This window comes from Pituophis catenifer, unplaced genomic scaffold (genome assembly GCF_029215685.1).
Source record: "Pituophis catenifer annectens isolate HBS135680 unplaced genomic scaffold, rPitCat1.0.hap2 SCAF_1, whole genome shotgun sequence".
NCBI lineage: Eukaryota > Metazoa > Chordata > Lepidosauria > Squamata > Colubridae > Pituophis > Pituophis catenifer.
This window is the reverse complement of record NW_027256881.1, coordinates 87,114,065-87,141,964: the sequence shown is the minus strand read 5'-3', so window position 1 is coordinate 87,141,964 and position 27,900 is coordinate 87,114,065. Positions and strand designations below refer to the sequence as shown.

The 27,900-nt window shown below is 42.6% G+C and overlaps 2 protein-coding genes across 9 annotated transcripts in view; one reads left to right on the top strand and one right to left on the bottom strand.

The window, feature by feature from the left end:
* The window catches only part of REPS1 (RALBP1 associated Eps domain containing 1), a 45,592-nt gene extending 36,291 nt beyond the window's left edge, over positions 1 to 9,301 (bottom strand). For 3 of the 6 annotated variants that reach the window (XM_070932676.1, XM_070932677.1, XM_070932678.1), the window contains exons 1-3: positions 9,039 to 9,301; positions 3,852 to 3,975; positions 1,694 to 1,890 (exon numbers count right to left, since the gene is read on the bottom strand). In XM_070932676.1, the coding sequence (XP_070788777.1) occupies positions 1,694 to 1,890; positions 3,852 to 3,975; positions 9,039 to 9,191 (474 nt within the window). In that variant the 5' untranslated portion in view covers positions 9,192 to 9,301. The remainder of the gene's footprint in view (positions 1 to 1,693; positions 1,891 to 3,851; positions 3,976 to 9,038) is intronic. The other 3 variants (XM_070932679.1, XM_070932680.1, XM_070932681.1) reach the window with 2 other exon arrangements.
* A 6,099-nt stretch (positions 9,302 to 15,400) lies between these two features.
* On the top strand, positions 15,401 to 27,320 carry ABRACL (ABRA C-terminal like). Of its 3 annotated transcripts, none has more exons than XM_070952185.1 (3): positions 15,401 to 15,481; positions 18,597 to 18,663; positions 27,136 to 27,320. In XM_070952185.1, exons 2-3 carry the CDS (start codon positions 18,603 to 18,605, stop codon positions 27,318 to 27,320), a joined length of 246 nt encoding a protein of 81 aa, XP_070808286.1. In that variant the 5' UTR covers positions 15,401 to 15,481; positions 18,597 to 18,602. The 3 variants fall into 3 exon arrangements, with proteins under 3 accessions (XP_070808286.1, XP_070808285.1, XP_070808287.1); XM_070952184.1 differs by lacking the exon at positions 15,401 to 15,481 and adding an exon at positions 15,746 to 15,835; XM_070952186.1 differs by lacking the exon at positions 15,401 to 15,481 and adding an exon at positions 16,799 to 16,837.
* The last annotated feature ends 580 nt before the right edge of the window (positions 27,321 to 27,900 follow it).

The window sequence follows — 27,900 nt, the reverse complement described above, 5'->3', positions numbered from 1 at the left end:
TTCAAAGAAAAACCAGAAAGTTCAGTTGCCTCTTGGGATAAAAAAAACACCTTTGGGACCTTCCAACAATGGATTTTACTCTTTACATGAAACATTCACAAAGGATAGTAATTTGTACTCAAAAGTTCTGCAGACATAAAATCTTCAGAAAAGTCTCTCAGTTCAAAGCTGTCTGATACTCAATAGACAGGATATCACTACAATTTTTCCAGCGTTTACTCTCTTATTTCAATTGTTCTCCCCCACACTTGTGGGGGAGAGGTGACAGGAAATACTCTTTCAAGAATATATTTTTGTTAACACAATCTCTGGATCAAGCCCAGCTTGTTTAAACACGCCTGGTTCCAAAGCATTCAGTAACAATATATTATATACTTTTAATGGAATTATATTACATGTTCTGCTGCCAGCACCATATACAGAAAACAGTTGAATGCATAATTTTAATACAAGTTATAATCTGTCATCTCTATGATACAGGTTTTCAGTTGAAGGAAGTCAGATGAAAAGTAATCAATAAAGGCTGTCTATATTTAGCAATCTGTTCTAAGCAAGGTAAACAACTTGGTCAAAACAGTATTACTATGGATACATGAATTAGGACTGTGCAAAGCCTTCCAAAGAGGTATTTTTCTGTGTGGGAACATGTAGGAAGCATCTTTCCTGAAATAATTAAGGGAGTTACTTACAAGAACTGCATGGAAGCTAATCCCAGATATTTGCACATGTACACATGGACATCCATTTTGCTTCACTTCAGCCTTTGGAATTTATTGACTCTATATACTTACTGCCAATGATTTTCACTTTTTTCCCTTGATTTTTAACCTGCTTTTTCTCCCTGATGTTGGATCGATTTTCTTTAAGTTAAGTAAAGTAAATCACAGATGGCAAATCTTTACATCCAAACTGTTCCTGAGACCAGAGATCTGGACCAACCTAATTCTATGCAGATGACTGCAGGTTTTTAATAATTCTTCCCTACAAAATATGTCTTAGACCAGGTGTGTCTAATTCGCAGCCCCATGGGCTGCATGCAGTCCTGGACAGCTAGTAATGTGGCACCACAAGATCATAAAAGTATAAAAATAATAAAGGAAGTTTGATTTGTATATACATTAACTATATTATATATTTTATATGCAGCCCAACAAAATTCCAACAAAAGGACTGTGGGGGCAATAAGCTGACTTTGTATAAAATATACAAAAGTATGAAGGCTATTGCTTAATGCATTGTAAGTCGCCCTGAGTCTCCGGAGAAGGGCGGCATATAAATCAAACCAAAAAAAAAAATTGTTTTTGCTCAACGTGGCACAGGCAAGCCAAGAGGTTGGATAACCATGTCTTAGACGTTGATAAATTTGATGCCAACTAAAATGGCACTCAAGATCAACAGAGGGAAAAACTGCAACTTCTCAATACAAAGGAGATAGCACAAAGTTATTATTATTCAAATATATAGATAGCTGGAAAAATGGAATTTAAAATAGTGGTTAAATGTATTGCTTAAACAACAGAAAGTTCAGTACCTGAAATCCCCAGTACTATTGCCTGGTACCCAATTTCTTAGACAAGTCAAAGTAAATTAGAGGTAGCTAAGCTTGCAACTATTGTTCTTTTTATTTTAACACGTAACAGAACTAGACATGAAAGACACATGTACCCCTAAGTCAGCCTCTAGATTGCATTACCTGTTGATCTGTAGCTGGACGTTGCTGAACTATATCATGGCTCACAGAGCCCTTTTTAGCTTGTATTCTGCCTGGTGGAGGAGGAATTGCACCTGAATAGGAAGATGAGTTATCAGCATCTGAAGAATACAAGGATGAATGCCTTAATTCTTGCTCATTCTTTGACATCACAAATCGGGGTAGGGGGAGGTCTTTCACTGTCAAAATAAGATGACATGGATTAAGAAACTTATATTACAAAATTCTTTTGACTATTAAAATATAATTTTACTTTGAGCTGTTAAAATTCTTTGTTAAATCATATTGTATTATGATTACTTACTATGAAAGTAATTAAGATTGTGACAGTTCAGTTAAGATCCAAAGAACAATTATCTTTAGTATCAGTATTTTCAAATACAGAAACATCAATACAGGTAATCCTCGACTTATAACAGTTCCTTTAGTGACACTAAAAAGTTCAAAGTTACACTGAAAAAAATGACTTAAGACAGTTTTTCAGTTATGATCTTTCCAGTATCCTCATAGTCACGTGATCAAAATTCAGACACTTGGCAACTGGTTCATATTTATGACCGTTGCTGTGTCCCAGGGCCATGTGATCCCCTTTTATGACCTTCTGACAAGCAAAGTCAATGGGGAAGCCAGATTCATTTAAGAACCAGGTTACAAACTTATCTACTGCAGTGATTCACTTAACAACTAAGGCAAGAAAGGTGGTAAAATGGGCAAAATTAATTTAACAAATGTCTCACTTAATATCAGAAATTTGGGGCTCAAATGTGGTCATAAGTTGAGGACTACCTGTAGTTCAATCTAAATATAAAATTTAAATATTTTAATAGGGATAATTTATTTTCAAAATTTACTGAAACTTCAAACACATCTTTTTATCATTTAATATTTTGTGTTTGTTTGCTAACAAACATCAGAAGGCATTTAATTCATAAATATAGATACAGGAGTGCTGTAACAGCAAGAACCTTCCATGAAATAAGAAAATGTAACTTTTAATACAATGTACAAACATACGTAGTTTTGAATCATTTTTGTCAATAAATAAATGAACAAGTATTGTGTTTTTGAGTCATTTGTTTAATTGGGTTCTCTTGATCTAGTTTTAGGTCTTGTGGGTAGAAGAGATGATGTTTTAGGTCACATTTATGCAGAAATATTGAAAATTCAAAAGGATCCACAAACCTTTAAAAAACACTGCATCTAAACAATAAGACATGGTATCTTAAGAAGATGTATCATAGTAACTTAACGCTGAGCTTACTTGTATCAATATTACAACTTCCCAAATCCAAATTTAAAGCATTTTAAAGTAGTCTTGACCAACTAAGCTGGTGAACCTCAGGAAGAAAATCAAAATAGTTTCAACTCAGATTCATGGAAAAGCTTGCATCTATTAATGGAACAATTGATGCTTATTTTAACAGCAAGCTCTCAAGTTTGAAAAGTGTAGTGTTGCAGCTATCTCCAATAGCACTTTTTAAAATATTTAATCCACTGCAAATTTTTTGATATCTAACCAAGTATCACAATCTGGGCTTTTAGCTTGATAACTCCAAAAGCACCTCAAGCACGTAACAGCACAATACCTGAGTAGCCAGGTAATAGAATGCACACATTTCTCTGCTTGTGCTTTTTTCCACATGCTTCTATACTTACTGACAATGAATGCAGAAATCTTATTAGGAATTACTATTTCATTCTTTTATAGGTTCACTTATTTATTCTTATTTCCCACTACAGGAAAAATGATTAAATAAGTGCCGACTTTGAGAATAAATTAAAGTGAAAATCAGGCCAAGCTGTTTGACATTTCTTTTCATATTAAAAATAAAATTCTGCATTTTCCCTTACACTTAAAAATGCATGACAATCTTAAGGTTGAAAGGTTTACGCATATATATATAGGTTTTACATACATGTAAGAAGTTTAAAACTCGGCTTTCTTTTTTTGTTGCTCAAGAGCTGGAATTCTATGATTGTTCCACTTTCTTGTGATAGTAAGAACACTAACACAAGTCATGCGTGAGACACAGTTTTATGAGTTCCTTATTTCATTTTTGAGGAACTAGTCCAGTAATATATCATAGTCAGACAACAGGCATATTTTTAAATTTGATTTTAATATTATTTCAAGGCTTACCAGAATTTAAACTTTCCATTCGTAGTGGAAACCCAGACTGAGCCACTGCAACAAGTTTCAAAGCAATGTAGAATTGGCTTCTTCCGAAGTATCCAAGTCTAGTTGCACCACAAAGTTCCATGATCTACAGACAGATCAATATACATAACATGAGATTGTATCTGTCTATAAAGCTTAGTATTAATATATGCATTCTATCAAAGGAATAAATAATTCCAAAATCCAAAGTTAATGATACCGAGCCATTTCTCAATAGCTACATATTGTAATAAGACAATTTTGCAATGCATGAGTGCATATTACTTATTGTTAATTTCCTCATAGATAATATGCATGCAGCACTGCACAGTGTAGTCATGCATTTGTAACTGTAATGAAAAATTTGGCAATCTTAAATGCACATTTTAATAGCCACTGATTCAAATAAAATAAAATCCACAAAAAGGGCAACAGAATGAATATAGGTGACTGAAATCATACAAATGTTCACTACAAATTGCAGCCCTTTATTTAGCAATGATTCTGTTCACCAATAATGCTAAAATATTATAAGGTACTAATTTCCAAGTTTCTGCTCAATATTTAACTTAAATATGCTTTATGGTACTTAACAGCTCATATTCCTGTTCAGTGAAATATCTTAATTTTGCCAGTTTGAATACTAGTACCCAATATTTGTTACGGCAATATATTTTGCTGTTTCCACCAGAAAAAGAACCTCATTTTTATTAATTTCTGAGAATCTCAACTTCAGTTTTTAATCGTAAATTTTTCTGACAGCAACATGCTGTACAAGCAAATCTACCAGAAACAATCTGTAATGATCTGACTGACAATATCAACATCAAGTCAATTAGCTATGGGAACCATTACTGCTCAGCAACTTCACTGAAAATTTGGTTTGAAGCATTCTGGAATCTGTCATACCAGATAAAAAAAGCTGGGTACTCAAAACTTGAATTATAACAGTAGTAATAAAACTGATGCAGTTTGATTTGATTTAATTTTAAAAGGTTCCAGTACACACCGAAAGGTTTACCTAGATAAATATATATAAAAACTATACAATAAATTTAATATAAAACAAAAGGGTCTTCTGATGCAACATAAAAAGGGTAGAATACAATATGTCTTGGTGTGACAAAATATATTTCACAGACTTGTCCATTAAGTCATCAGGCATCAAGTTCAACTTGGAGGGGTCTTTATTTTAGCTAAGAAATACCACTGAATTCCTAGAGACAGCAGAGAAAGCAATCTCTCTTCTTGTGTAAGTTTAGTCTCTGCAACAATTTGTACAAAAGCTGCAAACGAATATATAATAGCATTGCAGGATTAGGCACATTAAGCAAGATTAATTCAATCCCACAAACTCCAATATTTTGGGCTGAAAACTGAGATAATTATATTTTCTCTGACTGTAAACATAGTATTGATTCAAAGTTTCTTCATTAATTAGTTGATAAATGCTTTAAAGACAAGACTCCCTAAGCAGGTACGTTCTTCATATTCTTGAATTATTTTTGTAGTATGTAAAACTCAAACATTAATTGTATCTTACTTTAGAGAAACTATATATTCTAGATTTTTTTAAAAAAATTGTTATCAGAAACTTAAGGCAGTAGTAACTGAAACATTATCCCAGTTTCAGCAAGAAACCCATGTGCTATTTAAGTATAACTCATAAAGTTCCAGTTCAATTAATAGCAGCTAAACATGATACAGCATTTTAAGTGACTACTTACTGCATCAGATGTACCCATAGCTGTACAGTTTTCTAAAAATACCATTAAAAGAAATTTTTCACATTTGAACCTTAAGGTAAAATTTGCTTTTACATATATTAGACAAGTTAGGGAATAGACATACCAACCATGGATTCTGGATTTTTTGCCCAATTCCTTAACAATAGCTCTGTTGTAATTCATCCTAAGCAGGGAGCTTAGGATGGAAAAGCTGGAAACATTGTGAGACATTGTCTTACTGTCTTATAGAAATACAATTGGAGGATTTTTTCCCCTGGATATTTTTCTACACAGTTCTTAGCTACATATGGACCTTTTTTAAAAGACCTGAACTCTCTTTTATCAGTTTCTCCATTCCTACCAGATATGGTTCACTTTTCAGAAAGTTAGTCTGCTGATGAACAAACAGATGGCATGATGGTCCAGTTGCTTTTACATAAAAATAAAATAAAATTTGATACACTTCTGTCCACCAATCACTCCATACAGGTAATCAAATGTTTAATCTATGAAGTTCTAACAGAATGCACTGAACTTCCTGCTCACATGAAACTGCCTAAGCTTCCACTACATTTTTTTTCATAGAATAGAAATAATGGGACACCTAATTTGACCCCATTTTTATTTTCCATAATTCCTGTTTTGCATTACTGATAGGCTAAAAAGAGGCATAGTCCAACCTTCCCTTATTTATTCTACTGGGGTTTTCTGTTAATAATTTTTCTACTGCATGCTTTCTTTTCAAGTAGACTCCAAAAATGGAAGATAGTTTACTTATTGATAGTTTGTCTTATTTAGAACTAGATCTTAGGCGATAACTGGCCATGTATCAACAGTAAAACAGTATTTACTGGTAGTGTTTCTCTCCATTCTAAGTATAAGCACAAATCATATGAAAAACTACAGCAATCAGTGAAGCAATCATTACTTGAAGAGTTATACAGCTAAAAATGAACTGTATTATTATGTGGGCTGCTGGATATTTATGCAATATGCATTACAATGAGGTGAGTTAAAGCTAAATGCATTATTCTGAATCAACACAGGAGAAATACTAATTTTTAGGGTTTTTTGTCAAATTTTGTCAAGCTTTTGTCCTAGCCCACTTCTGAATGTTTTACAAAGTATGCAATTTCCCATTTCAAACTTTTAAGAACTTCATTGTAAACAATTAAAACACAGAAATGTATATGTATTTGTATGTGTATACGAGTCAGAGTAGCATCTATTTTGACTAATATACATAATATTTTGACTAATTTATAAATGTATCATAATTTTCATATATGAGCATACATGGCAAATAGTCACATGCACATTTATTAATGTTCAAAGTCGGGCTTTTTTCAAATAGAAAAAGCAATGAATCAAATGATCTAATGAATCTGAAAAACAAGGACCTTATACTGATGAGACATCATAAAGAACTCTTGAGAGCTATCTCACTTTTACCAAACAACAAATTTGGGGACATAATACTACCTTGAATGGTAATAGGCAGCCTTGTGCCCATTAGATGCTTTAGACATTATTCTTTTTACAGAACAGCCAAAGGCAAAACAGATTGTGGTAGATACAGTCCAAAGTACTTAGAGGGCATCTGGCTACATATGTGGATTTAAAAGGTCTAAGTGAAAAACACTGCTTAAAATATACTTAAAAACAAAAACAGGTGTCCCTCTCAAAAGAGGGGAACTAACATTTACAATGATCAAATACAAAGCAATAAACATAGCTACTAATCTTCATAATATAAATGCTTACTGATAAAAGTGATAAGCTGGAAAATAAAAGCAAACAGAAGAACATATACAATGTGCTTGAAGAGTGACAGAACTGAATCTATTTTGACAGTTACAGAAGATGTGGATCTCATTCAAGTATAACTAAAACTCAACTCCCTTTTAACACAATAATTGTATTCATAAGCAAATTCAGCAAGTTTTGTCAAAAAGTTATCTTTTAGACATGTTCCTGTTAGTCAAGATTCAAGGCCACGTCCATTTCATACAAGGGGCAAAGCATTCTTAATAAGGTCTTCTCTACTTGTTTGTTGGCAACAGTTGTGTAATACAGAGTTTAGGCTTTCAATAGATTAAAACAATGTAACACAACATCTACTTACTAACCATATCATTAATAGATAAATTTGTTTTGCCTCATGAGAGCCCTGCCACAGCATGCTAAAATACAATACACTGCCTGCTTTTTATTCGTTCAAGTTAAGGAAATAATCAGTTACTGTCCAAAAGAGTTGGAAGCACTAATTGTCACTGACCTATTTCAGTGCCTTAAATTTTCAATAACTTCAAAAAGAAGTTGGGCTGCATTCTACATTTAATAATAATAAAAAAAAATAAAGCACTGATACAGGTTAACAACAACTTCTGCTTCTTACACTTTGGGATAGTAATGAAATGATGATGATCAAGTCACACCAATGACCTCACACTTACAAAACCCAAACCACCTACTATCTTTGTGCAAACTAGTGGAATGAGCTGGTGGAATAAGTAAAAGTTCAACATATCAGATTGGGAAAGGCAGTGTTATGCCACTTTCTATGAAGTAAAAAAAAATGTGTTTTTAAAAGTATTTAGTATGGTTCCATACTCTCAGAAAGAATCCAAGGGGGAAAAAAAAAAGAAAACAGCTGCACTAAATTTCAAAACATACATTCCTAATTTATAAGGTAGAGTTTACCTAGCTAAGCTACCTTATCTAGCTAAGAAGATTATGAAGCATCCACTCCATACCATAAAACTGGGTCCAGTAATTCAGAGTATTTGGGCACAACAAAACTGAGAAAAGGATTGCCATGTAGTTAGATTTAATACTAAGTGAAATAGGGGGGGGGGGAAGGCAAATGTTGTTTCTGTGTTACCTTTAACACAGAAACTCAAAAGTTATAAGGGGAAAAAAAAGTCTTGCTTCTAAATTCCTTGGAAACACCTATCTTCGTATTTAATTTCCAAATTAAATTAATTTCCATTATTTTATATTACTTTTGCGGAAGATTTTTTTTTTTTAAATAAAACAAACCAAACAAGGTATGATGAACGTCATACCTTGCGTTTGGTCGTTAAGTGCTGATCCTGCAACTGGGAAAGAAGAAGTGGCAAAAAGTGCTGGAGCCTCGGGGCTGCAAAACCGAAGATGCTACACCACCAGCTTGCACTGTCTCCCTCCCTCGGTTGGTGCATTTGCAGAAATGGACCCCCGCTTTTCCTTAAAAAATATTCACACACACACACACCAAAACGACCCTCCCGCTGCAGCTGGAGCTCAAAAGCCTCGAGGGGAAGCAGGAATTCCCCGTCGACCCTTCCCTTTGCCGAGGCAGCCACCCACCCTCCCCGCCCGCCGGAGGTTAAAAGCAGCAGTCTGGGTCGCCTTCGGGGGTTGTGGTGGTGGAAGGAAGGACGCGGAGGCAGCGGCTTACCTGCATGACTATCTCGTTGGGTAACTGCGCGGCGCGGAAAAGATCCAGGACCCGCCCGTTGGACGCCACTTTCTTGGTGCTCTCCGTGTCGCAGTAGGAGAAGAGGTCGCAGTAATAGCGTTGCTCCGTTTCGCTCAGCGTTAAACCCTCCATCTTACACCGGCCCGGCCCTGCCCTGCCCCGGGGATCGATCCTACAACGGGGTGGAGTGAAGGAGGGAACCGGGGCCGCGCGCGCTCGCTCGCACGCGCGAAGCCGCCGCCGCCTCCTCCTCCTCGCGCCAGTAGCGGCCGGGGAGGAGGTGGGGGGGGGGAAAAGGAGGCCTTCCGCAAAAAAAAAAAAAAAAAAAAAAAAAGGGGGGGAGGAGAGCGGGCGCGCGCGCGCTCGTCTGTGTGTGTGTGTGTGCGTGTGCCTTTCGCCGCCTCGGCTGTCGCTTGTTGATCTCGCGCCGCGAACCTGCCTGCCCGACAAGAGTTGCAGAGGAAGGTTCCAATCCAGAGAAAGCCCGACGACAAGGGGGAGGAGGGGGCGTGGCCGCGCGTGCAAAGTGGAAAAAAAAAAAAAAAGCGCCCAGCGCTGAGTCGGTCAAAGTCTCCTAATAAAGTTTCTGTACGTTTCTCTTCCGTGCCTTTGGCCACGCCCATTTCCCCTCCCTCGGGCTCTCTGGGGAAGGCGCGCGCAACCAAGGGGCGGGCGGGTTTAATTCCGCTCCCGGAAAAGGAGAAGGGGAAAAAAAAATAAAAGGGCTGCCCGAGATCTCGCGCACAAGACCCGGATGCGAAGCTGAGAGGTGGTTTAGCTCGTCTCTCCGCTTTCTCGTACGACAGAAGTGTTGGGGAGGGGCGGGGAGAGAGGGGTGGGTGGGGCTAACACCGTCCTCTGACGGTCTGGAGGTCTACTACAGTGTTCCTGAGTACTGTAGCGCCTAAATTTTGGAGCTTACTCCTGCGATCAGCAGAAGATGAAACAAGCATATCTTTAAGGGAGTCTGCTGGGGATGACTGATTCTCCTACTCTGGGGATGATAGGAACTGTAGTACAACATAAGTGAAGGACACCAGATTAAGGAATATATTTATTGTTGCTTTGTGTACTCCACCTGGCAATACCTTATCAAAAACACTTGCCTAAAATTAAAAACAACACAATATTAAAAATTAAAAGCCCATATTGAAATTTAACAAAAGACTGACAAAAAAAGATGTGGCTTTACAGATTTTTCTAAATAAAAATGTACAAATAAAAAGTGACACCCTCGAGAGGATGTTGACTTCTGTTCACACCCAAGCAGTTTACTTGGCAATGGTACCAAAGTGATTTGCCATGGATTTCTGGGATGTTTTCCAATTTCCTAATCTAGCCGATGGTCCTGATATTGCCTGGCAGTTTCTCATTCAAATTCTAACCACATTTGATTTTGCTTAGTTTGAGCTTTTTAAAAGCTTGGTTGGGTGCTGCCACTAGAGGCAAATGGAATTCCTGCAGTATTTTTCACATCTTGGGGGCAGCACAGGCGGCCTTCTCCCACATGCCAGAAATGCTGGCCTCCTATTATTGTGCAAGGGTATCTTCAAAAGTCCATCTGCTTCAAAAGTTAACAGCCAGGGAAGAAAGGAAGGAAAGCAGGCTGAACGGAAGGAAAAGGCAGTCCCTCAGATCAGAGGTTTTCAATTTATTTCAGGCCATTGAATCTATTTTTTAAAAAGCCCTGGAAACCCCTTATTGAGAGGAATGGGGCATTTGGATGTCAGAGGATAAGTCCTGATCTTTCCAATATAACTTAGAAAAATTGCTATAGATATACCTAAAAAAACAGCATTGAGGCAGATATACACGGCTAAGCACATTAAAGTTTTCTTTCCCTAGGGAACCAACCCTAAATATGGGCAGTTTTTTATACCTCGACGCTATTTTTCAGGGAGATCCAGAGCAATTTTTCTATGTAACTGAAAGGAAAAATCCCTCTACACAAGACACTAATGGGAAAAACCACCCTCCCTACAAGTATTTAAATTTAGTCTCTTTTCTCAGTCCCACAGAACCCATTTAACTTTCCATGGAACTTAGGGTTCCACAGAATCCAACCTGCAAAACCTCATCTTAGATAGGAAGATCTATATGAACCAGTACAAGCCAGTGACGGTATGCATGATCATACAAATGCTGCAATTTGTGTTAGATATTGAACATTAGTATGTAGTGGCATTTGCCCGGTGATATCAATTATTTTATTTTGTTTGGTGATATCATGTAGAGGTATTTAATTTACAATCCTTTGTTCAGAGACTGTTTGAAGTTACGATGATGTTGAACAAAGGGACGTGTACGGTTTAGTTATGGCTACTGCAGTGCCCCCCCCCCCTGATCAAAATGTGGCTACTTGGCAGCCTGCCTGCACTAATGATAACATGGACTTTATAGTTCCCACCTGCCTATCTTCCCTCTACCTATGCCATTTTGCTGCCCTGCTGCCCCTGTGCTCTACCACCCCAGCTGATCTTCACTATTTTCTTCCTGTTGCTGATGAGGCATGCCCAGTCTGGCTGCTGAATCTGTGAAAGTCAACACCAGCTAAAGAACTGGCAGCTATGATTTTATGTTGTGTATGTAATAAATTTATAATGCCTCACAACTCCCATTAATGACAATTTTAAATGTTGGCTTTTTCTTTCCTTCCAGGTGGTTTTTCTTTTACCTTCCAGGTAAAAATTTCTGTTAAGCATTGTTAAAGCTTATATTCCTACCAGTTGTGGAGGAATCTTGAGCAGAATTGAGAAGAGAATTTCCTTTCAACTGGTTCCACCCCATCAGCAATTCAAGCCTAGCCAGCCTTTTCACTCCCCACCTCAAAATTCCAGCACAGATATATGGAGAGTTGGTTCTGTATATGATAACAGTTCCCAAGACACTTTATGCTTCTTGCTAATATTACATATCATTCCTTCTTTAGAATTCAATTTAAATTGGGAACCATTTATGCACTACAGGTAGTTCTCGACTTACGACCATTCCTTTAGCAACCAGTTACAACCATGCTAAAAAAACCTTGACCTGTCCTTGAACTTCCTCAGTTATGTGTGTGTGTGTGTGTGTGTGTGTGTGTGTATACATCCGAAGGTGTGTTACACCTAGGGTTCGGCGGCCTACTGAAGGTGTCAGTGGAACTGCGGCGTGGAAGGTACTCCCATATGTACAGGGGGTATCTGAAACTGCTGCACGCATCCTCTTGGCACATGGAGTCAAAGTGGCGCATAAGCCGGACCAAACATTGAGAATGAGAATGATGTGCCCAAAGGAAGCATTATCCAAGGAGGAGACATCTTCAATAGTTTACCGCATCAATTGCAGTAATTGTGCAAGCAATTACGTAGGGGAAACGGCCAAGCGGTTACAGACCAGACTACATGAACACGAACTGGCTGTTCGACGCAATGAGCAGCGCTCCCAGATCTGGACGCATATGAAGGAGCACGGCCACACGTTTGATTTTCAAAAGGCTGAAGTTATTGCCCATGATAAGACTAAAGGAGGACGCCTACTAAAGGAAGCCTGGTTCTCCAACAGCAATTCTATCAACAGGCATATCGAGCTGCCACCAGCCTACCAGGCTTTGAGACACCAGGAGAGACCCTGCAGGAGGAGCAGATATGGCTTTCCATTGGTGAGCAGAGACCAAGGGCACCCACTCTCCACCTCTGGGCATGCAGACTCAGCCTGTGAAGGCATGGTTGGTCCTGACCAAACACGGAGCAACCCGGCAGGGCTGTCTCAAACTGCAATAGATAGGATTAATGAGAAACAAACCTGGTTGACCACGAGGTCACAGACAAGGCAACAAATCGCAATAACTGACAGGCTAACATCACCCCCCACCACCACTGATAAGCAAGCTAGGAGGGAGTAGGAATCAAGCCTCCATCATCCAGCATGAAGACAGCAAAAACAACAGAGTTGATTACAAGTGGGAGACGGCTGGAAGGGCCTATTACATGCTCAAGGGCTAAATTGATTAATGGCATATAAAGGCAGAGATCTCTGTAATGGTAGTTTAATATTCTGACGATGTCAGCAGATGGCTGACGAAAGCTTAGTAAAATAAAATTTTAATTCTTTTAAAATTTTAAAATCTTAAAAGTTCCAGAGTTCGGAGTATGTCTGCTTCTTTTTTTACTAATATACCTGGAACTCGTATTTTTAGAATAGTTTGTAATATATAGATATAGATACACACACACACACAGTTATAGTGTTATAGTGGTTAAAGTGCTAGCCTATGAGCAGAAAGACCCAGATTCTCTAGCCCTCTTTTAGGCAGGAAATCCAGCTGAGTTATTTTGGGCAGCTACTTCTTCTCAGCTCTAGACTTCTAGGAAGTGAAAAAACACATCTATTTTCCACCCGTTGCTAGACCAACATGGTCAATTATTGTTCATAATCTTCATTGAAAAGACCAGCCTGCAGCACATTGACTTGGAATGATAATATAGAAAAATATGGGCAAATGGATATAGTGGATCCTATGTATTTCTGATAGTGTAGTTGAATCCAACAGAAAGTGCAAAGTAATCCTATGCATACTTACTGAAGAGAAAATTTCATTACAGGTTGTTCTTGTCTTATGACCACATTTGAGACCAAAATTTCCATTGCTAAGCAAGACAGTTGCTAAGTGAATTTTGCCTCATTTTATAACTTTTCTTGCCACAGTTAAGTGAATCACTGCAATTAAGATGATAACACGATTATTAAGAGAGTCTGGCTTTGCTTGTAGAAGGTTGCAAAAGGTGATCACATGACCTTGGGATAGTGCAACTATCATAAATACAATGCCAGTTGCCAAGCATCTCAATTTTGATCATGTCACCTTGGGAATGCTGCAATGGTCGTAATTGTGAAAAACGGTGACAAGTCATTTTTTCCCCAGTGCTGTTATAGCTTCAGGGGGTCACTAAATAAATGATTGTAAATTGAGGACTACCTGTATCATGAATGAATCTTGGGATACAGCCACCATATCATTGTAATGTTAAGTTGCCATTGGCTCACTAAGTATGTAGTGGGCTTTAACTTTGGGTTTTTCATTCTATTGGAGATACATTTTCCATCTTTTCTCTATACAAACCTTGCTGAATGCATGATCTGGCTCACTTGGTCAAGCAATCACTATGATGAAGTGGCAAGAACAGAAATGTGTCCAGCAACTTTTGGCCACTGTGTGCATGCTACCTTTCCAGTTAACTTGGATTTTCTTTTATTGCTGTTCCAATTTGTGCTACTGAACTAACATGACCATAGGAGAAAAGCAACAACAACAGCAGCAGTGTAACTGAAGAAAGATGAGATCAGGCTTCTTTCAAACAACCTGCGCATCGGTCTCAGACCCATGGGATATAAGCTGCTTTTGAAAGTTTGTGTTATGCAATATTGCTTTCTCTAGCCATACTGGGGCTGCTCTAATAATCTGCTTGCAGCTTGCCTCTCAGATATTATATAGATCAACAAATGCCTCCAGAGATCCTGGTTTAATGTTATCACTAAAGCAGCACTAAGATTACTTGAGAACGTGTACTAAGCTCTCTGTAAGTCAATTGGGTAGGGTTTTTCCCCCCTGCAATGGTCAGACAACTAGGTCTCACCAAGTTCGCAAGAGCAGTACCTATATTTAATGGTTTTCACAGATGGATAAATTTACTTCTCTAACCATTTGTAAAACTCACCCCCTCCCAAAGCCCAGCTCATATCTTGAGAAGTGATTGAAATCCACCAATTACTGGACCTTAATATATCCTGCAGTGCAGTGAACTGTTAGGACATTACTGTACTCATTTGCTGTCCCCTTTAATAGACAGAATATAAACTGACAAAATAGGAGCTAATCATGGCAGCCTACTTTTAAAGACCCTGCGGAAAGACAGGGCTGCAGTCCTGAAGTTGGGGCAAAAAAGGGACTCCTCCATCAGGCTCATGAATGTTCATCATTTAAGGACTCTAGGGAGGTGGCTGGTTAAAAAGCCTGGTTAAAAAAAAAATTACAGCGAGGTGATTTCAACATTCTGCCATTGTTTTCTGATCTATGCGAGGTTGATTGACACCTGCAAGTTACTTAAGGATGCTGCATCAGGTAATGAGCACACAGGTGTGACCTAGCCCCGTTCCAAGAGACTAACATTGGCGTTTTCCCACTTGGCAAACGGAGCTTGTTCTCAGGTGCCATCAGTTTAACCAAGCCTCGATCTTAACCCCTCGCCTCCCCAGAAGCGTTTGCTACAGGCGTGTGGGCGGCACCTCTCCTTCCGCTCACTTTCAGCCTCGAGTGGGGAGGGGAGGGGAATGGTGGTGGTGGGGGGAGAGGTTGGTCACAGATTTCCTCCTCCTGACACTCTTTCAAAGCCACACTTCCTCCGGCACTTTGCTTTAAACGCCGCTCCTTCTCTACTCTAGAGGTAAGTCAGCCTATCGAGGTGAGCTGGAGTGGGCATCCACACAGTCAGGCGACCGACGCGCGGGAGGGTGGGAGGAGGACGGCAGGGCAAAAATCGCAGCGGTTGTCCCCATGCAGCTGACTGCGGGGAGCCGCGGAGTTAAAAGTCTTGTTTCCCAGCCGGGGTCTGAGCGAGGCTCTTTGTCAGGCGGCGGGGAAGAGAAGACGAGGCGACGGCAGCAGCCGCCTGCACTTCCGAGCCGGCGCCATGTGATCCTCCACGCGGATGGAAAGGGCAAGGCAGGAGAATCCACCTTGGAGGGGAAAGTCCTCGGGTCCGAGAAGGCTTCTCTCTCGGAGAGAGTCCACTTTGCTGGTGGGCGAGGGGAGGGGGGCTTTGTCCCAGGCGGGCGCAAGAACCAGTAGCAACCGGCAGCGCGGCTGATAATTCTGCTTTTTGCGCAATTGGCCAGCGGGAGAGCTGCAGCCCTAGACGCTGTATTGCTTACAGCTGGGATGGGAGCCCTACAGAGCCGAAGAGACACGCTGCCGGAGAAGCAGCCTTGCTTTTGGGGATGGGGTTATTTATCCCATTGCTTGCCCAGCCGCTGTACCTGCGCCCCTTTCGCTTTCTTAGCCCCGCCAGTCGCCTTTACGCAAACGGTTCGCGCTCCCCCCTCCTTTGCAAATTGCGTTTCCCCTCCCGCGGCTCGTTTCCTTTGCCTGCCTTCTCTGTCTGCCAGCCTCTCCCCATCTCTGGATGCGGGAAAACCGAGGGGAGCATAGGAACAGGTGGAAGCTTGTTTTGCCAAGCGCCAGGAAGGGAACGTAAAGCGAGAAAGGTGCAGAGGAAGACCTTCAACTTGTTGAAAGCTTTTATTTGCTGAATACAGAAACTCCCCATACCACATTAAAGCCATACAGCCGTTAAAGCGGCAGGCTGAAGACCAGTTGAGTCCTGCCTCGGGTATGAAGCCAACTAGGTGCTCTTGGGCCAGTCATTCACTCTCAGCCCTAGGAAGCAGGCAATGGCAAATCACTTATGAAATCTTATCTAGAAAATTGCCTGAGTTGTGAGACTCGCTCACACACAAACACATATGACCAAATTAGGGTATGCGTTGCACCAGAAAGGAAATTACTCACCATGCTGTTCCTATCCTAGCTGCAAACAAAAGAAATCAGAAATGAATATACTCTCAAGCCACGAAGCCAATGAAAAGTCCCAGGTTCCTTTCTCTCCTGTAATAAATGTAAAAGATTACTGAAAATTAATCAGGCACTTGCATACTATTGCTTGCCATTCTTATTCATTTGGGAGAAGGAAGCATCTTGAGTTCAGGATTCAGTTACACTTGCTCTGTAACTTTTTGAAAAGGTAAACAAAAAACATTTCCTGAATGTTTGAAATAATATGCACACTTAAGTAATTATCACCTGCTTCCTCATCTCTGCTCTTTGAAGTGAACGGAAACATGTTTGTTCACTGTGTTAATAACATCCCGTACTTTGTGTGGAACTATAGGAGTTTGCCTGCCTGGGCTACAGTCATGCAAGTTTCTTAGGTTTAAGTCCCATCAAACTTAATGAACTTCTCATTAGACATGAATATAAAATTTAAATGTTGGGACATTTTTTTAAAAAAGACCAACTCTTTGTTGGTTTTAGTGAAAAAGACTTGTAGGAGAGATGTGTTAGACTGACAGCCAAAAATCTGGTGGGGTCTGGTTGCACTTTTTCTGATTAATATTGACATTTTCTGAAGATAACTGCTGCAAGATGAAGCAGGCGCAGTTCTCTTATGTGGGTGGATTCCTGCACAGATTTTGGGTAGTCTGTCAGGGAATTGCCATTGGTTAGCAAAAAAATAAATAAATCCTATTAGCTTGAACTAGTTTATATAAATGCAATGCTATCTTGCAATGTCGTTTGATGTAGAAGATTTTGAAGAGGTGGTACTTTGGCAGAGTCTGGATGCCATGGTAGATACCAATTTGTTTATGATACTATACCACTTTTGAGATGGGCCTTATTAATAGGTTTACAAAACTGTTAACCTGTAGTCTCAACCTATAGCCATTTGTTTAGCAACCATTGGAAGTTACAACTGCAGTGAAAAAAGTAAGTTGCAACTTGTACTTATGAACTTTGCAGCCTTCCCATGGTCACAAGATCAAAATTAGAGTGCTTGGCAACTGGCATTATTTACAATGGTTGCAGTATCCCAGGGTCATGTGTTTGCTGTTTGCAGCCTTCCCAACTGGCTTCCGATAAGCATAGTCAATGGGGGAAGCCAGATTAGTTTACTGACTGCATTCTTCACTTAACAACTGCAGTGATTTGTTTAACGTTCATGGCAAAAAAGTAATAAAATCAGGCATGACTCACTTAACAAACATTTAGCAACTGAAATTCTGGTGCCAATTGTTGTAAATCAAGGACTACTGTAGAAATCTGTTGAAGAAAGCTAGTTAAAAAGAGTGGCAGCTTTTCGAGTTGTGTTTCATCATGGTGAAATTATGTTGAAATTCTGCATTTGTACTGGTAATTTAGTGTATAATATGAAAAGTAAGGTACGTAGTTCTTTTTTTCAAATGAGTTATACTTTAAAGTAGAAAAATAATCTTAGATTTGGTCTGCAAACAGCAAAAGGCAGCTAAGGTTTTTTTTTTTTTGGCAAATCTCCATTTAAGGGGGGGGGAAGAGGGGCAAGGGAGGGAAGGAAAGAATTACCTTAAATGCAGAATCATGTGGTTTCCAGAGAAATGTAATACTTTAAATAATAGTTATACTATTCATGTACAGAACAGCCCCTTTTGCTACATTTTGTAATATAAAGGCATTTTAAAGGCTAGGATTTTTAACATCAGTAAATGCCTTACGTAGCACATGCACTTTAAGACGTTCCTTTGCAGAATGTGTAGCAATGTATCTGACTTGCAAATACATAAGCCACTTAACAAGGAAGATAACTGTCGCTTTGAGAATGTGAACTGATAAAAAGGACCCCTCCCCAACATGCATTTATTGTGTCCCTAAGTGCACATGAAACTTCTTTTAAAATCTCAGTACTTGTTTTGAATATGAAAGAAAACACAAAGGAACAAATTTATAAGGCAACAATAATTTATTTGTAGGTTACAATGAATGTTGAACATGAAATCAACCTGTTAGTTGAAGAAATTCGACGGCTGGGGACCAAAAGTAAGTATGATTAAATGGCTGTAGACGGAATATAAAATTAATAGACTCCAAATGTGCTAGAATACAACTGACATAATTTCCAATGTATATTGGTCTAATATTTCCAGAAGGCACTGTATTGGGGAAAATCTGCAATGTAGGAAACACCTGCAGAAAAAGCCCCATTTTAAAAAGTAAGGAATAAAACTCAAGATACAAGATTTTGTTCTTAAAACATGGAGTATATTGGATGAAAATCAATAAAGAGTTAAATAAACTTCTGGCAACAGTTCAAATGTTTAAGGAAGAAGTTAAGCCTTTGCTTCAAGCCAGTCTGATAAATTTGTTACAGAATATAAATTATTGTTTATGTACTATCAAGTTGGTGTCAATTCTTAATGACTATATTTTCTCCTGTTCCCAATCTGTATTAGTATTAGTATTTATTAAATTTTTATACCGCCCTTCTCCCGAAGGACTCAGGGCAGTGAACAGCCAAGATTAAAATACATACATTATGAAAATTAAAATACTTTAAAAATAATTAAATCACTTTGGCGTCCCAATTTGAAAACCCCATTACCCATAAAATTAATCAATTAAAATTTTAAGCCAGCCCCGGTTTGCTGAAACAAGAAAGTCTTCAGAGCCCGGCGGAAAGTACGGAGGTCCGGGATCAGTCGTATCCCTGGGGGTAGCTTGTTCCAGAGGGCTGGTGCCCCCACAGAGAAGGCTCTCCCCCTGGGGGTTGCCAGTCGACATTACTTGACCGACGGCACCCTGAGGAGACCCTCTCTGTGGGAGCGTATTGGCCGGTGGGAGGTTATCGGTGACAGAAGGTGGTCTCGTAGATACCCAGGCCCTAAGCCATGGAGCACTTTAAAGATGAGAACCAAAACCTTGAAGCACACCCGGAAGGCCACCAGAAGCCAGTGCAGCTCGCGCAGGAGAGGTGTTTCATGGGGGCGCCATGTCGCCCCCATAATGACCCGCACGGCTGCATTCTGGACCAGTTGGAGCCTCCGGGTGCTCCTCAAGGGGAGCCCCATGTAGAGAGCATTACAGTAGTCCAGGCGGGAAGTAACAAGGGCATAAGTGACCGTGCATAAGGAGTCCCGATCCAGAAAGGGACGCAACTGGCGTATCAGACGAACCTGATAGAAAGCCCCCCTGGCCACGGCCGTCATATGCTCTCTGGTGGTTCTGGTGTTTCAGTAGTGCATTTATGACCACTTTAATTAAGCCATCCTCTTTCTGTCTTTATTTCTATCTTTCCCAATATTAAAGACTTATCTAGAGAGCTATGTCTTCACATAATGTATCCAAAGTGGGATAATTTGAAACCCATGAGAGCCCTGAGTTGATTGGTTTGATGATTGTTTGTTCTTAGCTATCCAAGTCCAGAGGACTTCTCCAACACCAACAGGATATAAATATTGATTACTAAATAGATAATAAGACCAGCATGGGAGACCCCAGATTATTTAAGCTAACAGCATGCATCTCTAGTTCTAATAGCATTATATAGAATAACCAGACTGCCAATTTTCTTTCAAGGGCCCCTCTTGGAAAACTGGTGCCAAGTTTCCCATGCACTCATAGCTACTAATGCAAACTTTACTTGTGACATAGACAATCATTTAATGGAAAATGGGCGTTGACTTACCTGAACGCCCCTTCTGGGGACTGGGAAGACAGCGGTCAGGAAAGGGTTATCTGCTCCTAATCCAGCAAAGATCGGGTCAGGAAGTTGAAAAGCTCCTCCTCCTGTTGCTTCTCCAGCTTTCGGACGAGGATGTGATGTCTTCCTGACGACGCAATAGCCCACCTAGAGAAGATTGAGAAAAGGATGGCCGGGCCGAAACGAACCGGCGGGAAAGGGGGCGGGGCTGACCGCTGTCTTCCCAGTCCCCAGAAGGGGCGTTCAGGTAAGTCAACGCCCATTCTAGGGAAGTGGGGAAGACAGCGGTCAGGAAAGGGACATGCCAAAGCCCGAGGACTACAGGGAGGGACCCGCCCGGGACGTGGAGGCCTGGTCCGCACACACCTGTTGAAGAACTCGACGGCCGAATGCCGCCTCCGCCGAAGCGAAGGTATCGATTCTATAGTGTCGGATAAAGGGAGTAGGGGACGCCCAAGTGGCGGCCCGGCAGATGTCCAACAGGGAAGCCTGAGTAGCCCAAGCTGCCGAAGTGGCGGCACTGCGGGTGGAATGGGCAGTGACGCGCCTAGGGGCCGGAGTGGAAGAGGCCTCGTAGCATGAAGCAATGGTGGCACGGAGCCACCGACCTACAGTGTGAGAAGAGACCTTAAGGCCCAGAGTGGACGGTTGGAAAGAGACGAAAAGCGCCTCCGACCTACGGAACGAGGAAGTCCGCCTGAGGTAGATGCGGAGCGCACGGCGAACATCCAGGGAGTGCCAAACCCGTTCCCTAGGGTGGGACGGGTGGGGGCAAAAGTCTGGGAGAATTAATTCCTGGGACCTATGAAATAGGGAGTTAACCTTTGGCAAAAAGGTAGGGTCCAGGCGAAGGACCACCCTGTCCGGGTGAAAAATGCAGAGATCAGCCCTCATGGAGAGGGCTGCCAACTCCGAAATCCGCCTGGCGGAGGTGATTGCAACCAAAAAGGATACCTTATAGGAGAGAAACCGTAAGGAAACAGAACGAATAGGTTCAAAGGGCTCCCGCGTGAGAGCGTTTAACACCTTAGGAAGATCCCAGGTAGGGTAGCGGTGTACAGGGGGAGGTCGAAGGTTGGAGGCCCCTTTGAGGAACAAGCGAATCAGAGGACGTTGAGCCAGAGAATTACGGGACCCCAAACAGAGAATGGACGACAAAGCGGCTACTTGCCTGCGTAATGTGTTAGGCGAGAGGCCGGCGGTTAACCCCTTCTGAAGGAAAATAAGTACCTGTTTAGTAGAAGCCTGCTTCGGGTCGATACCTTGAGGCGTACACCATTCCGCGAAGGAGCGCCAAGTAGCTGCATAGATGCGTACCGTGGCCGGGCGACGTGCCGCCGAGATTGTGTCTATCACGTCGTCGGGCAGGAGAGACTCCATCAGGAGCTGGCGCTCAACCGCCATGCGGTCAGTTGAAGCCAGGAGGCGTCCGGATGGCGGAGCGAGCCCTGATGCAGGATGACATCGGCGGAGGGAAGACGCCATGGAGGGCGAACCGACAGAGCCTGAAGGTCGGCAAACCAGGGCCGACGGGGCCAATAGGGAGCGATGAGAATCAGCTCTGCCTGTTCCTCTAGAAGCTTCCGGACGACCCTGGATAGAAGGGGAAGGGGAGGAAAGGCATAGAGAAGGCCCTTGGGCCACCTGCTCAGGAGTGCGTCCGTGGCCTCTGCCATCGGGTCCGGAAACCTGGAGACGAAGCGAGGTATCTGGCGATTGACCCTTGTCGCGAACAAGTCCACAGCCGGTTCCCCGAAGTGACGTGTGATCCGTTGGAAGAGGCTCGGGTCGAGGCGCCACTCGCCGTGGTCCAGCATGGAGCGGCTCAGCCAGTCGGCCTGGGTGTTGACTAGGCCGGAGATGTGGACCGCTCGCAGGGATCGCAAGTTGGTCTCCGCCCAGGTCCCCAAGCGCTCCGCTTCGTCCATGAGGGGCCGGGACCGAGTCCCCCCCAGACGATTGACATTGGCTTTGGCTGCCACGTTGTCCGTCCGGACAATTACGTGTCGGTCCTTGACGATGTCCTTGAAAACCCTGAGTGCCAGAAAAATGGCCCGGAGCTCCAGCCAGTTTATGTTGTGCGATCTGTCCTCCGAAGTCCAGGAGCCCTGGGCCATGAGTGAGTGAACGTGGGCCCCCCAGCCCAGAAGACTGGCGTCCGTTGTCAGGACGACCGGATTGGGCTCCCTGAACTCCCTCCCCTTGAACAGGGACCTGGAGGACCACCAACGGAAGGACTGAAGGACGGAGGGGTTAAGGTGAACAAGTTGAGAAGAAGCCGAATGGTGGGACTTCTGATACGGGAGAAGAAACCACTGCAGAGCCCTGCAGTGGAGACGGGCCCATGGCACGATGCCGATGCACGAGACCATTTTTCCGAGAAGCTGGGAAAGGGTCGCCAAGGGAACGGGGGCTCCCTGAGAGACCGAACTGACCAGAGACCGCAAGCTGGACAGTCGTTCCTCGGAAAGGAAGACCCTGCTCTCAACCGTATCGATGATAGCCCCTAGGTGTTGAATCCGGGTCGTAGGTACCAGATGGCTCTTGGCCCTATTGATGGAGAAACCGTGAGCCGTCAGGATCCGGAGGGTGGTGTCCAGATCCTGAAGCGCCCTATCCTCCGAGCTCGACAGGATGAGAAGGTCGTCTAGATAACAGAGAATCCGAATCGGAAGAGCTCGAAGGTGTGCCGCAACGGCGGCCATCAATTTAGTGAACACTCGGGGGGCCGAGGAAAGGCCGAATGGAAGGGCGCGGTACTGGTAATGACGACCCGCATGGGAAAACCGAAGAAATTTGACATATGCCAGATGGATAGGGACATGCAGGTAGGCCTCAGTCAAGTCAATTGACGTGAGGAAGTCCCCGACCCTAATGTTGTCTAGGATTGAGGAGAGGGACTGCATTTTGAACCGCCGGTAGGGGACCCAGCGGTTCAAGGACTTAAGATCCAGAATTGCCCTCCAACCTCCCGAAGATTTCTGAACGAGGAACAGGCGGGAATAAAAGCCCTGTCCCTGCTGCTCCTGCGGCACTGGCTCGATTGCCCGAATGTCAAGGAGATGTTTGATAGCCGAGGCCAGAAGGAGCCGTTTCTCGCGATCCCGAGAAATAGGACATCGCAGAAACCTTTCGGGAGGAGTGGAGAGGAATTCGAGGGAGAGGCCCCACCTAACCGTCTCCCGGACCCAAGCATCGGAGGAAGAACTCTCCCACTGGCTGGCAAAGAGAGCCAGGCGGCCCCCAATGGGAGGAGAGGAAGGGGAATTATCTGGACCTGCGGAAAGGACGACCCCGGGAACCCCGGGGGGGACGCCTGGAGAATCCCCTTTGATTTTGGTATCCCTGGTGTTCTGGGATCCTGGGACGGGAAAAGGAGGACCTGGGAAATCTACCCCCCGAGTAGGGAAACTCAGGCTGCCGAAAGGAGCGAAAATTAGCCGGGGGAGGGCGATGTTCAGAACGCCTCGAGACTGGTGCAAGGATACGTTTCTTGTCTTTCGTTTCAATTAAAAGAGGTTCTAATGGTGCCCCAAATAGGAGGGGACCCTCAAAGGCTGCAGAAGCAAGGCGCCACTTTGATTTGGCATCTGCCTGCCAATTCCGCAGCCAGAGCAACCGCCGGGAGGTTATGGCTGATCCAATTGCCTTAGCTGAGAAACGGGACGCATTAAGCGTCGCGTCGGCGGAAAATTCCAGGGCCGCTAAGATTTTGTTAAGGTCTTGATGGGTTCTGGAATCCGACACTGGAAGCCTATCCTGCAGTTGTCGAATCCATAAAATGGACGCCCTATTAAAAAACGACGAGGCCATAGCAGACTTAGCTGCCCAGGCCAAAGCCAAATGAGATTTAACTAGTGACTGTTCCAGCCGTTTGTCCTCCGGCCGGAGGTTTTCCTCAGGAGGGCCAGTAGCATTAGAGGGTGCCGGAAGGGCTGCTACCGGAGGGTCCACAGACGGGAGTTGGAGGAGGGAAGCCAACTCTGGGGCCATGTTATAGAAGCGCCTGTCAAGCTGATTAGGATTAGGTCCCGAAGCAGGCGCTGACCATTGTTTCTTAAGGACGTCTCTAAAAAGCTTGGGACCCGGAATCTCCTCAGTTTCAATCTCTGGAACCTCAAATAGGGGAACAGAGCCCTGATTGTCCCCACTAGCAGGAGGGACGGCCTGAGGGGTACCCAGGCGGGTAGTCAACTTGGCTTTATGTAAGAGGGACCTAAAAAGGTGAGGCTTAAATAAGCCTATGAAGGATGGCTGATCAGGGGCGAGGTCCTCATCATCAGAGAGTTCCCTCTCCCTAGCATCCTCATCATGGTAAGATGGATGCTCAGATGGCACCCCTGAAGTGGCATCAATTATAGGAGGATCCTGGCCCTCTTGCAAAAGGGAACCCTCAATATCCAGATTCGAACAAGCAGAGTCGGCCACCCAGGAGGATGTTCTGCGTAGCTTTATTAATTCAGCCTGAACCCCCTTTTGGATAGCGGATTGAATGAAAGCCCGGGTTTCAGGGGTAATCGAGGGTCCCGGTGGTACATTGCTCCCCAAATTAGATGGTGCAACCCCCCCGGGGTTAGAAGAGGCTGGGGCCTGGCCCTGGGGAGGAGTATCTGGCTGTGCTCCAAAGAGGGCTTCACAAATCTGCCCTTGAGGAAGGGCCGGCGGTTGACCCCCATCCGGAGATAAAGGGCGTGATTCCTGGGCCGGAGCCTCCGTTGGCTCAGGTGGAAAGGCCACAGGGGCCTGGGGGGCCAGAGGGGTCAGATTGGCCATTGCCCCTTGATGGATTGGGGCCTCTCTAACAGAAGCCTCTTTGATGGCCTTCTGTATGGAGCGTTCAATCGCCTGGTGCAGGCGAAGCTCCTCTTTGGCCCTGGCTGCCGCCTTCTTTTCCTCCCTAGAGGCCTGAGATTTCTTCGATTTTTTTGGTGGCTCAGCTGATGAGGGGCCGGGAGCCGGGTCCTCAGAGGCCTGGCGCTTACTCGCCTTGGATGTACGTGATGCCATGCTGAGAAGAGTAGGCCTCTACTGCCACGAGGTAAATCCAAAATGGCGGCCGTTAAGGCAAGGTACAATGGTGGCCGAGCGGTAAAATGGCGGCCGTTATGAATAGCCCCCAATTGCCGTCCAAATCAAGAGAATAAGGCCCCAAGTAATAATAAATGCCTGTTTTACAATACCGCTTCTTCGCTCCGTCAATTTGGAGCCGGGAAGGTTCCAGCGGCGAGCGCGGGCGATAACGGGCGGCCGGAGGCTGAGCGGCTCAAAGGCGGCAGCGGGCACGAAGCGGCTGCAATCGGCGGCGATTTAAACCGCCGAGAGGTGCCTTCGGCGAGGAAGAAGTCTCCTCGCCGGAAATTAAAGCAGGCAGCCGCTAGAAAGAGGCAGAGAGCCTCGACTCCACGAGGAGGCTCTCAGCGGCGGAATCGGGCGTGAACCGTTCGCGCCAATTGGGAGAGACCCAGTCAGGGGGTCTCAATCCCTAAAGACCGCAAGCGGTCACAGCGGAGTTGGACCAGAGCAGCCCTTCTCGCTGTGCACCTCAATTACTCAGGAGAATTTAGAAATCAAAGATCAAATTAAAATCAAATGTAAGACTGCAAGGGCAGGAGAAAGGCTATATGCGTCCGATCCAGCACAGATCGAGTCAGAAAGCTGGAGAAGCAACAGGAGGAGGAGCTTTTCAACTTCCTGACCCGATCTTTGCTGGATTAGGAGCAGATAACCCTTTCCTGACCGCTGTCTTCCCCACTTCCCTAGAACAACAATCTCTTCTGAGGGGATGTCTACTTGCTTGTGGAAAGTTGGCAACAGCGAGACGTGATGTCTAGGTTGATACATCAGGTTATCTTTGTTTACTCATTGAATATTAATTAGGTAACAGTTTATGTAACAGACCAAAACTATATTTGATTCCCAGTTAAGTCACTGGAATTTTTTCATAATTTTCCCACTTTTAAAATAAAACTGGATTCTGTGCATTTTGGTTCCAGTTCAGACTGCTAGTGTAAATTTAGGTTTTAATCTAAGTACTCTAACCTAAGTAGCGGTCTGTAAATTCACTATACTAGTGTGCCTTTTTGGAAAGGGCATTTAAATGCAGTCTTATTTTTTCCCCATTGACTTTAATTTCAGGTGATATTCATGTTCACTAATCACAGTACGTTAAAAAATAAGGGATTTTTTGTTGCTTTCATCTTAGTATATCATGCAAATTGCTATTTGTAAAACATTTTTATAATTTAACATGTAGGGAAACCCATTTAGTTGTGGTTTATTCAACAAGCCATGGCTAATATGAAGACAGTCAGTATTCATCATAACTACCTTGAGTTACTTTGGGCCTAAATGATACCAGATTTTCATATGATTATTATTCAGTATATAGTTTATATATTAAATTATCTATTATATATAGATTAAAAATGTAAAAATGGAAGATTAACTTTTTAAAAAGTATTAAAGTGTGTATTTTTTCCAACCATAAATTAAACATTTTTGATACCTTTTTCAGCAGTGTCAGCAAATCTAAAATAATGTTGCAGAGATTACTCATTTAATATAGTTTACTATTTGATGTAATGGATTTGAATTTAATAATAATTTTTACTGATTTGTGCCTCTGAATATATGTTATGTTTAAAAGTTAACATATTGGTTATATTTTCACATTTACATTGTGATGAATTTGGCTACGGCTCCGATAACCTTATTAAATGAAATTAGAAACCTTGAAAATCTCCAGGTCCAAAGACTTATTGGGAGCTAAAATGTTAATATGTCATTTCATCCTCATACTTTCTTTTGTCCAGATCCTGATGGGACTTTGAGTGTGAAGTTTGGAGTGCTGTTTGCGGATGAGAAATGTGCCAATCTTTTTGAGGCTTTGGTGGGAACCCTGAAAGCTGCAAAACGACGGAAGATAGTTAATTATCCTGGCGAACTGCTTTTGCAAGGAGTTCATGACAATGTTGATATCTTGTTATTGCAGGATTAGTTACTTTCCTAGCAAATGGCATTTTCATTAGGTATCTATATGTAACTCAGATCAAAATGCATTTGATTGAAAGTATATCTTCCTATTTATCTTTATAGAATTATATAAAAAAATTCTCCGAAGGCCTTTTAAAAAATTCTTTTCTGAAACCCCTGCTACATAGTTTGTTGGGCCTTTTTTGGGGGGGGGGATTTGGAAATTACAGTCTCATATGTCTGAAATGTTGTTGAACTCTGGAATTCCTTACAAATTATCAATATCAACAACCTAAACCCTGCTACAAACTTTCAATTTATGGGGATTCTGTGATTTCTTTGCAAGAATCAAAAATTATTCCGGCCAAATGAAGCATTCAAGCTGGTAGTTTCATCTGAAACTGAATATTTGATATGGTCTTTTTATGCAATGCTTGAAACATAGGTTTTTCATGTGACACTTTCTGAACTGTGATACTTCGGAGTAACTGGAAAGTTATAAAAGCAATGGCAGGCAGAGGAATTCTCTTGCATTTTTTTTAGTGTATTCTCATTAATGAAGGAGAGAATGTTATGGAAATCATTTCAAAGAAGAAAATAATGTA